The sequence below is a fragment of the Carassius carassius genome, chromosome 47, assembly GCF_963082965.1.
Source record: "Carassius carassius chromosome 47, fCarCar2.1, whole genome shotgun sequence".
In the NCBI taxonomy this organism is placed as follows: domain Eukaryota; kingdom Metazoa; phylum Chordata; class Actinopteri; order Cypriniformes; family Cyprinidae; genus Carassius; species Carassius carassius.
Window position 1 is genome coordinate 23,240,512 of NC_081801.1, and position 11,967 is coordinate 23,252,478.

Sequence of the window (11,967 nt, forward strand, 5' to 3'; positions counted from 1 at the left end):
AGAAACGATTTCTTTTAAATTACAATAATATTTCACAATTTAAGTTTTTTTTCTGTAATTTTGATCAAACAAATGCAGCCTTGATGAGCAGAAGAGACTTTAAAAAACATGATCCCAAACTTTTGAACACCAGTGTAGTTGACTTTAACTTAACTAAAATCTCATAACAGTCTTGGCTTTGATCGCGTTAGACACCAGTCAGTTTTAATAATATCGAATGTGCATCTCTGACTTATTTGTCTATTGAATTTCTTCCAGGCTGCTTACAATGTCAGGGTTTGACAACTTCAACGCAGACTTTTACCAGTCTAGTTACAGTGTGGATGATCAGAACCAGGCAGGATATGGCTACAGCGACACAGACGACCCTTACAACAAGTAAGCCTGAGCCTTGCACAAAGTTCTGCTGTTATTAATATATAACATTATTAAATATACTGTACGTGTGTGCATAAAGTTGGATATACTTGTCCATCTTCATATTTAGAGCTGTGAAAAAATATCGTTTACATTGAGGCTATATTAACAAACACAGCTGGGATTAGATGTGTAGTTTGTATGTAGGTAAAGCTGGATCTAGTATATATATATATATCCAACATTAAATATGTTGCTGGCTGATAGTATACAGTGCTGTAGAGAGTAATCCGTATATCGTAATGCATGCAAATCAATGCATTCTTATTTCATGTTTGCAGTAGCCTTATTTATGACTATAAATCTTTTATTGCATCTGATAGACAGTATGGACAGTATGACTACCCCCAGCCAATGGGCTACTCGGGGCCTCCGGGTGTGATGCAGCCCCAGCAGCCGTACGCAGGACAGATCTACCAGCCCACGCCAGCCTTCACGCCGGCCTCTCCACAGGCCATGTACGGTAGCAGCTTTGAGGATGAGCCCCCATTGCTGGAAGGTAAGAGACAGAGACTAGGCTTAAAGGTGGAAAGACTCCTTTATTTGTACACTGCTTTATACAGTAGAGATGGTGTCTCTCTTTACAGTGTTAAACGGGAAAATAGTGTATCATTTAATTCTGCTGTGAAGCACTTCTTAAAAGAGGACAGTTGTAAACTGTCAATTTCTCTGTTCAAGTCAGTTCATTGTTGATTCAGTTCAGTTGAATAGTTGTATAAAGTTTATCAATCATGGTATGAGTGAATTCATCTATAACACAGAGAAGACAAGAGTTATGTCATCATCCAGTTCAGTTCTCATTCAATAGTGTATTTGCAATAAAGTCGATAATATAGCAGATTATTAATTTTTTTTTTTTTTTTTTTTTTTTTTTATCAGTTTTCTAAATGTTTTATTGTGAACAATCCATCCGTGCATGTTTATTTTCCTTTAATGCATAGTCTCTTATATCCCAAAGCCAACACTTTGATAATGACTCATTGCTTTAAAAACTAAAAGTGCCACCTGGGGCTGTGTTCAGTAGTAACCCGCGGGCGGGTTAAGAAATTGGCACTTTATGGTTGGGGCGGGTCACTAAAAACAAAATTTTTAAAAATCCATTTATGTTGCATAGAATTTAGTGGTGGAAGTTTTGATTCTTTCAGGAGATTCGTTGATTTTCAGTTCGTTCACCAAAATGATTCATTCACTGATTTGTTCAGTGACCATTTCTTCATATTACACAAATACGCCAGCAGTTGGCGAAAAAGTGTCTTACGTGTTATGTCTTAAGTCAACGAACGTATTTACTTTACTCGCATTAAATAAATAGTCTAAATAAATTGTTCAGATTAACAAAGCACGAGGTTTTATCGGGGATTAAACGTGGAGTTATGTTCTGTATTCCAAATATGAAAACAAGCGTATGTGCATCAATAACTGCGCTTTGTATCTGCTGATTGCTGATGCTTAAAAGGGACCAGCAGTTATCAGTCAGAGAGACGCAGAGAAAGCCACTTAACCCATTACCGCTGGTCACTGTTGTCATCCTGTATCAGAAGTGCATTTATCATGCTCTGCAGTAGTGTTCAGCTTCAATTCTGTCCTATTATTCTAATGTTCTGCCTTATTAGTGGTGCTCTCTAAGACATGCATCACTGTTAACCACTATTAACTTTACTCATTATCAAACAAAAACAAAACAAAAAAGCAGTGAAACAGTTTAAAGTATCATTAAAAAGTAAAAAAAATTTCAAGTCAAATCAAAGTCAGGTACATGTAGGTACATATACATGTAGGGCTGTCGCGATTTCGGCTTTCAACCCAATGAAAAGGGCGAGCCAGCGAATTTAGATGAGCCGATATGCAAAATTTGCTGCAAAAAGGTTCCTGTAACGTGGCAATACATCTAATTTGAGGTCTTCGGGACATTCTAAAACACTTATTGTGAAAACCGCTAAACGTGGTTTAATGTACTAATACAGTGATATTAACAGACCAAAACATCAAAACATAACAGACTCACTAAACATCATGTTAATAAAGTATACTATCTACAAAAAATCAGATGATCCATGAATATGAATTCAACGCGTTTAATAACACGTTAAGCCTTTTCCTCTCATAGAAAACCATCATAAGGCTTAACGTGTTATTAAACGACTTGCATTCATATTCAGGGCTCATCTGTTTTTTTTTTTTTTTGTACATAGTATACTTTATTAGTATAATGTTTAGTGAGTTTGGTTTTTAAAAATCACTGTCTTAGTAGGCTACATTAAGCCACATTAAGCGTTTTCTTATAACGGTTTTCTATGGGAGGAAAAGACTTAACGTGTTATTAAACGAGTTGCATTCATATTTAGGGCTCATCTGATTTTTTTAAAGATCGTATACTTTATTAGTATGATTTTTAGTTAGTTTTGTCTGTTAATATCACTGTATAAGTACATTAAGCCATGTTAAGCGTTTTAGAGTGCCCCTGTCATCCAGCGCAGCTGCCCCCTCAAGCATCAGGTCGCGGAGCAACATCAAAAAGAACAGCTGAGACCGGCCGACAGTTAGGAATAGCTGAAGCCTTTGCGAAATCTGTAAAATACAGCCGTGAAAGTAACAGGCATACCTGCTGAAGTCACGGACAACCTCCGCGTCAGAGCCCATACCCAAGAGAGCGTGAGCAAATAACGAGCTCACACACGCTATCTGCTTGAGGAGTGCATCGACTCCAGCGCGAATCCACTGTCCTGGTGGGCCAGTGGTGACGCGATAATCAGTCTAGATTTCCGCTGCTGTCCAAAGTCGCGCGCAAATACATGTGTAATTCATGTTAGAACTCTTTGATTTCTTTAAAAAAAAAAAAATATTGGAAAACGCATGTTCTTGTTGCTGTTTGGCATTTAACAATAAACAAAAATGTTTTAAAACGTGTCTCTCTGTCAGTTAAAATAGCAACAATATATGCTACACAACTCAACGATAGAGCTTTGTATGCAGCAAAATCAGGATAAATTAGGTATGTAAAAAAAAACGGCAGTAATACCGCATATCGCGCTATTGAGCAATCCATAATAACCGCAGGGGAAATTTATTAACCGCGACAGCCCTATATACATGCATTTCTTGTCATTTGTGAATCTGCATGTAATTTGTGGATTTTGAAATATCAAGACGTGCACACAAATCTCAGTAATAGCTTCACGCAGTTCAGTTTTTTTTTGGCCATGAGGAGAACTGAATTCTATGAGCTTATTGAGATGTTTCTGGGGTTTAAACACCGTTTTATGGGAATGTTTCCTTTTGTATTTCTATCAGAATCAGTATAAACCAGGATTATACACAAATTTTAATTGTTTACAGTTTCTTCTCGCATGTTTGTCACAAAATTGTCCATTTACTTACTAGCCAGCTATTTATTGAGGCTTTTCATTCCATCTTGATTAATGCCATGCTTCCATAAAGTTTCTGTATCCAGTATAAAATTCTTCCCATCACAGAGACGTAAAGCTTAGTTTTTTTTGTTTGTTTTTTTTTAATGGACCCTATATTTCCAAATTAAGATTTCCAATTGCAGATGAGTAAGCAATGTTATAACGACGTGTAATTGGTTGAAGTGAGAGAATGTAGGAAATGTGGCAAAGCCACACAGTGTACATGGTGTTCACAAGTTGTTATAAGCATCATGCTAAGATGAGTTTGCATTGAGTAAAATTTGCTGCTGAACTGAAAACCCAGGAAGCCAGTGTAAATGAACACAGTGCTGCTCTTCACCCTGAAAACACACACTAGACTGGATCCAGCCTTCTGCAATCTAATGATCGCAGTAAGCCATCATGCAGTTGGAGTTTCATTTGCGATTGCAGCCCTGTTTGTTTATTTTAACTTTACCTTTAATGTGGGAATGATGATTACTAGCATCTCATCACCTCACAAACCACCTTCCCTCATTTGGGAAATCCTGCGTGGTGGTGAGTTGTGTTGGGCAAGAAAAAAGTCAAGTATTTTCCATTTCCAGAGCTGGGGATCAACTTTGAGCACATCTGGCAGAAGACTCTGACTGTGCTGCACCCGCTGAAGGCAGCAGATGGCAGTATAATGAATGAAACGGACCTGGCTGGTCCCATGGTGTTCTGTTTGGCCTTTGGGGCGACGTTACTCTTGGTAAGAAACATCTTGTTTTTGATTGTCTCTAGCCTAAAATTATTTTTTTAAGGCATATATATTTTTTGTATATTCTAGCAGCATGCTAAGGATAGAATACGAAAGTAAACTGTTGAGATGTTTTTCTTCCTGGTTTTAGACGGGTAAGATCCAGTTTGGTTATGTGTATGGTATCAGTGCCATCGGGTGCCTCGGCATGTACTGCCTGCTCAACCTCATGAGCATGACGGGGGTGTCGTTCGGCTGTGTGGCTAGTGTCCTCGGTTACTGCCTGCTACCCATGATCACCCTGTCCAGTTTCGGGGTCCTCTTTTCCTTACAGTAAGATTTTTATATATATATATATATATATATATATACATGTGTGTGTTAAATGTGTATTAATATAAATTATTAATCCTGTAATTTATATGAATATATATATATTGCAGTCCCATCATTTTAAAGCTTTTTTGAGCTCGCTTATAATGCATGTTAATAAACCAGTGTTTTCCTGTGTCTTTCAGGGGCATGTTGGGTATGATTATAACAGCTACCATCATTGGTTGGTGCAGTTTTTCGGCCTCTAAGATCTTCATCTCTGCTCTGGCCATGGATGGACAACAGCTGCTGGTGGCGTACCCCTGCGCCCTGCTGTACGGAGTCTTTGCCCTCATCTCTGTTTTTTGAACTCAACCTCTTTTAATGGACAAAATGAGCACCAGTACGCAACCTTTTATTTGAAGACTGCTTTTGTAACACCCACCACACCACACACATGCTCTCACTGAGTGTTTCCAGTGTGCATCATGTTCTGAGAGAAAGTGGATTTGATTTCTCCTGCAGTTTTTTTTTTTTTTTGCTCACCTACTCTGAGAAATGTTCTTGCTTACATAATGCAGGTTAAATTTTGATTCTTGTTCTTTAATGTGGACTACATTCTTTTGTTCTTTCCAAAATAGTTTTCTTTGACAGAGCCAGAAATTAAAGTGTGTTTATTGAAGAGAAGAATGTGTAATCAGTGCAGAGGGCACACCTCTCCTCCTACACATCTTTAATGCTTTTGTGTTTTAGGCAAACAACTCGCTCCAGAACGTTTTTTTGCAAACTACAGAAATTGTTCTTTCTTGAAAAATGTTCATTACATTCCTGATTTGCTGTTGATTTGTTTGGTCTGTGTTCATTCATACACTTGGGTCAGTAAGAGTGCCTACATGTTCGCACATTGTAATTGTAGTATTTGATGAGTAATTGATGACAGTCTTTTATTTTTTAAAGTTTTTTCAAATATTCTTCATATTTAAGACTTCAACGCAGACTGCTGCCAGTTTTGTGAGTTGATTTATTTTCTGAATGCATTTCACCCACTAACAGAATCTCGTGTTTGCAGATCAGTCTTCTGTATGGTGAACCCTGATGGCTGGATCTTATTTCCATTTCTAATTTATTTACTTTCACACATTTATCTTTTGAAATACACGAGGCAGAGTCGAGGTTAAAGCACTCAAAATGAATTATTAAAGAGTCAAATTGACAGAAAAAAATCTTTCTGATCGGTGGATTGTATGTATGGGAGTTTTGTTCATTTTAAGGTGCCACGACTGTCCTGTCTGTATGAGAGTTATATTTAAATACAAGGTAACTTTATTTTGTATGTCCAGATGAATACAAATGTTTATGGCAATCCTGTCTTGTGGAAAATCTGTGAGCAACTGGTAGGGTGTTCGACTTGTGCTGTTTCACGGGCCGTTTTAATTCAATAAAACTGCAACTTTTGTTGAATTACCCATGTCCTCATGCTTTAAAGCAGTGGTTCCACAACAATATTTAAAGTTTGTGATTTTTAAGTGTTTTTAATTCACAATTTCTAGCCAATAAATTATTTCTAATTTGGCTTACTAAAATCTATCTATATATGAAAATGGCCATAGAATTGTATAAATGTATACAACAGGCCTACTTCCATATGTTTTATATGCACAGGTGCATCTAAAAAAAATTGAATATCTTGGAAAAGGTCTTTTTTATTTTTCATTAAGATGGTTAAGACTTACAGCTTCGAAAATTAATAATTATGTATCTCAAAAAATTACAATATTAAATTTTGAGCTTGATTAGTTTGATTAATTTTGAGTATAAATACTGGGTACCTCTTGGGCTAGTTTAGAACATGCAACCACAATTATGGGAAAGACTGACTTGACAGTTTTCCAGAAGACGATCATCAACACCCTCCACAAAGAGAGCAAGCCACAGAAGGTCACTGCTGAAAGGGCTGGCTGTTCACAGAGTGCTGTATCAAAATATATTCATAGAAAGTTGACTGGAAGGAAAAAGTGCACAAGCAACAGAGATGACCACAGCCTGGGGAAGATTGTCAGGAAAAGCTCATTCAGGAACTTAGGAGAGCTTCACAAGGAGTGGACTGAAGCCGGAGTCAGCACATCTAGATTCACCACACTCAGATGTCTTCAGGAAAAGGGCTACAGCTGTCACATTACTAAAACCAAACCAATCTTGAAGCAGAAAAAAACGTCAAGTGTGAAGTTTGTGAAGTCAGTGATGATTTGGGTGGCGTGACATCTGCTGGTGTTGGTTTATTGTGTTTTATCAAGTCCAAAGTCAATGCAGCCATATACCAGGAGATTTTGAAGCACTTTATGCTTCCATCTGCTGACAAGCTTTACGGAGATGCTGATTTTATTTTGCAGCAGGACTTTAGCACCTGCCCAGAGCGCATGTCTGACCTGAACCTCACAGAGAATCTGTGCAGTATTGTGAAGAGGAAGATAAGTGACATCTGACAAACGATTCAGAGGAGCTGAATGCCGCTATCAAAGCAACCTGGGCTTCAGTAACACCTCAGAAGTGCCACAGGCTCATCGCCTCCATGCCATGCCGCATTGAAGCAGTAATTTGTGCAAAAGGAGCCGCAACCAAGTATTGAGTGCATAATTAAACCTGATTTGGAAATCTTGAACTTTTCTGATTTATAAATTTTTTTTTTTTTTTGATTGATCTTTGAGAAAATATTTTTTTGAGATACTAATTTTTTTATTTTCCTAAACCTTAAGTGAAAACCATCAGAATTAAAACAAAAAACTCTTGAAATATTTCAGTATGTGTTCAATGAGTCTAGAATATAAGAAAGCTTGCGTTTTTGAATTCAATTAGAAGAAAAACTGACTTTTCCATGATATTCTAATCTTTTGAGATGCACCTGTATAAATTAATGGAAATATTCTACATTTACCCTTTTTCTTAATTGTGTGATTTTGGCAAATTGTATTGAATCCAATTAGGCTTAATTTGCCCCACAACATTACAGTTATACACTCTAAAAAAGAAACAAAAAATGTTGCTATATGGCACCAAAAGCGGTTCTTTGGCTCGTAATCATAGGGGAACCAGTTTTAGTGCTATAAAGCACCTATTTTTACAGGTGCTATATAGCACCTTTGTCTAATGGTGCTATGTAGAACCATAAGAGGTGCCATATAAACCTTTATTGCTTCAACAAAAATGATGCTCAACTGTGGTTCTTTGGCTTTTTATCATGGGGAAGCTCTTTTGGTACTATATGGCACATACTCTTAAAGATAAGAAGCTTAATTAACACATTCGTCAAAATGTGTTACACAGATCCATTAGAGGTGTCATATATGACTACCATAGATGAGCCAATTTGCTTCTAAATGAAACTTTTACTTAAGATGAATGAAAGCTATTAATTTCTTACCAAATTGCAGCTTTAAAGATTCAAATTTCTGTACTAAATGCTAACTGAGAAACAAAATGCATCCCATTTTAAAAACCTTTTAATTTATTTCTTTCAGCAGTAAATAAAATGAGTGCTGACAAGCCAGGGAATATACATATGCAACATCACATTATACAGGAAGTTGTTGTTTTATACACATTTTACATTTACATTTACATTAATAATGCAAAATAATGCAACAACTTTGAAATATGTCCATTTTTGAAGAAGAGAGAGTCCAAAAAGTTGATTTATTTCACTAATTCCATTCAAAAAGTGAAACATTTTTATTATATTAATGCATTACACACAGACTGATATATTTCAAAATATTTATTTCTTTTAATTTTGATGATTATAACTGACAACTAATGAAAATCCCAAATTCAGTATCTCAGAAAATTAGAATATTGTGAAAAGGTTCAATATTGAAGACACCTGGTGCCACACTCTAATCGGCTAATTAACTCAAAACACCTGCAAAGCCTTTAAATGGTCTCTCAGTCTAGTTCTGTAGGCTACACAATCATGGAGAAGACTGCTGACTTGACAGTTGTCCGAAAGACGACCATTGACACCTTGCACAAGGAGGGCAAGACACAAAAGGTCGTTGCAAAAGAGACTTGCTGTTCACAGAGCTCTGTGTCCAAGCACATTAATAGAGAGGTGAAGGGAAGGAAAAGATGTGGTAGAAAAAAAGTGTACAAGCAATAGGGATAACCGCACCCTGGAGAGGATTGTGAAACAAAACCAATTAAAAAATGTGGGAGAGATTCACAAAGAGTGGACTGCAGCTGGAGTCAGTGCTTCAAGAATCATTATGCACAGACATATGCAAGACATGGGTTTCAGCTGTCGCATTTCTTGTGTCAAGCATCTAAAGACAAAAAGGATGGACTGCTGCTGAGTGGTCCACGGTTATGTTCTCTGATGAAAGTAAATTGTGCATTTCCTTTGGAAATAGGTCTTATGCCTACAATAGTTATTTACTTTATTTGGAAAAGCTAGTCTTTTTAACAATAGTGAGTGAAACTACTCTAGAGTCAGTCAGAACACAGTCCATTCATGGAGCTCTTTTCTAACTAGCTCATGATCTGAATCCAGTGTGTTAAATAAGTCAGAAATGCAAAACATGTGGGGGCGGTCACCAGGACTGGAACTGAGAACCGCTGTTTCAGGATACTGGATTCCAAACACAAAATATATACACAGGAGGAGTCACAGTGCCGTCGAGATGTCCTCTCTCTCCTCTGTGATCAACTGTCAATCCAACGTTTGCTGGATATATCTACGTTGTTGATAACTGGAACCTCTTTGCCTGCTCCACATCGTGAATCAAAGCAAATGTCTCTCTGAGAAAAGTTTAGGAGCGCACATCACGTCTTTATAAAACAATACGATGTTATAAATACATATTGTGAATGAGGTAAATCACTTACTTTTGACGTTTTCCAAAAAGTAACATCTTACGAGTCAAATTATGTCTATGAGAAAAGTTTGAGACTGCACAGCACAAACATATTGTTATAAAATAATATAACGTCATAAAATAGAAATGTAAATGAGACTAAACACTTAATTTCAGTGTACCCTCTGTTTAAACCTCCGTGTCTCACCGAGAGTCAAAGAAAATGTCGTCTGAGAGCCCGTTTAAACGTGCACGCCATATAAATATCACTATAATATCAATGTTATAAAATATATATTGTATATTAGATAAAACACTTACTTTCAATGTGTGTGTGTGTGTGTGTGTGTGTATATATATACAGTTCAGACCAAAAGTTTGGACACACCTTCTCAATCAAAGAGTTTTCTTTATTTTCATGACTATGAAAATTGTAGAGTCACACTGAAGCCATCAAGGGCTATTTGACCAAGAAGGAGAGTGATGGGGAGCTGCGCCAGATGACCTGGCCTCCACAGTCACCGGACCTGAACCCAATCCAGATGGTTTAGGGGTGAGCTGGACCGCAGACAGAAGGCAAAAGGGCCAACAAGTGCTAAGCATCTCTCGGGGAACTCCTTCAAGACTGTTGGAAGACCATTTCAGGAGACTACCTCTTGAAGCTCATCAAGAGAATGCCAAGAGTGTGCAAAGCAGTAATCAAAGCAAAAGGTGGCTACTTTGAAGAACCGAGAATATGACATATTTTCAGTTGTTTCACACTTTTTTGTTATGTATATAATTCTATATATAATTTCACATGTGTTAATTCATAGTTTTGATGCCTTCAGTGTGAATCTACAATTTTCATAGTCATGAAAATAAAGAAAACTCTTTGAATGAGAAGGTGTGTCCAAACTTTTGCTCTGTACTGTATGTATATATATATATATATATACATACATTACAATCTGATGTAAAATTAGTAAATTAAGTTTAATTTACTGCAATTACATTAAAACTACAATTACAAAATTTGGAGTATACTGAAGTATAATGGAGTATAATGTGGGCACGTATGGTAACCCATACTTGGAATTTGTGTTCTGCATTAATCCCATCCAAGTGCAAACACAGTTAAAAACCTTAACGGCCAGTTTAATGGCTTCTTTATATACAGCAGTTGTGTTATATTTCACCTCATCCTCCCCAAACCACTGAAGAACCTTTTTTTTTTTTTCGAATGTACACAGAATTCAAATGTAATTCAAGGGCTATGGCTTAGCTCTGTGACTTTATTTAGGATTACAAAACATTAAAGCACACATTAATGACGTTACCTCACCATGATCTGTACTTCACAAACAACACAGCCATAAATTATCTTATCAGATGAACCACTTCTTTCACACTTAGTCCTTTGAAGATAGCAACAATCTACTGTCATATGACACATGCGTTACGTCCTAATACCAGCTTCAGGGCATCTGGTTTTAATCATAAAGGAACATATTTTGACTTTAGTTTCCCAAGGCAAGATTCATTAATTTCAGAGCCGATCTAAAGTGTGAGATGACTGCTGAAACAACACAAAGACAAACTCTGATGGCTTCAGACAGACAGATAGATAGATAGATAGATAGATAGATAGATAGATAGATAGATAGATAGATAGACACTCTAGATGTGTCAGCAATGCTCTCATTTCAGACAGCTGGAAGGGAATTCCAGCTGATGTCACAGACGTCTTCCTGCCAATGGAATGAGCCATTTCCTCTTGAAAAATCAACTCAATTCATCTGTTATACAGCAGATAGCAGTGTTGAGTTGTTCATCAGTATTTTGGCAGGACTTCATTGGCTCAAATCGATTCTGTCACCCTCAGAGGTTGAATAAGATAAGGCCAGCTAGCTTGGAAACAAATAAATGAATAAAACACCTATATCACAAGGGCAGATGACATAAAAAATGTTTTCAGTTTTATTTGTTCGTTTTGTCCAAAGCCATTTACAGTAGGCCCACACTTATAATTTTTTTTTTCTGAGGGCCACAGTATAGTGATAAACAACCTTTCAGTTATCAGCCCAGATTATTAGAGCACCCTGATATGTGTATATTCACCATAACCACATTAAGTCATATGCAGAAAAACTTGAGAGCCCAAGCCCTAGTCATTCAGCATTGACGTCAACGGACATGATCCAGTCTCTTATTCAAGATATGTGCAAAATGATATCATTATCTGCGCAGCATTCATTTGCACGTATTTATCATAATTACTATATTT

The 11,967-nt window shown here is 36.9% G+C and overlaps 1 protein-coding gene across 1 annotated transcript; it reads left to right on the top strand.

Moving 5' to 3' along the window:
• The first annotated feature begins 264 nt into the window (after positions 1-264).
• Positions 265-6,318, top strand: LOC132130390 (protein YIPF5-like). The gene is made up of 5 exons (XM_059542094.1): positions 265-368; positions 743-916; positions 4,409-4,554; positions 4,694-4,875; positions 5,061-6,318. Exons 1-5 carry the CDS (start codon positions 269-271, stop codon positions 5,221-5,223), a joined length of 765 nt encoding a protein of 254 aa, XP_059398077.1. The 5' UTR covers positions 265-268; the 3' UTR covers positions 5,224-6,318.
• The last annotated feature ends 5,649 nt before the right edge of the window (positions 6,319-11,967 follow it).

Bases quoted from the DNA above. Each gene is read 5' to 3' on its own strand.
- LOC132130390 (XM_059542094.1), top strand. From the start codon at position 269: ATGTCAGGGTTTGACAACTTCAACGCAGACTTTTACCAGTCTAGTTAC. The intron at 917-4,408 runs GTAAGAGACAGA...TTCCATTTCCAG, and splicing joins TGAGCCCCCATTGCTGGAAG to AGCTGGGGATCAACTTTGAG. The intron at 4,555-4,693 runs GTAAGAAACATC...TCCTGGTTTTAG, and splicing joins TTGGGGCGACGTTACTCTTG to ACGGGTAAGATCCAGTTTGG.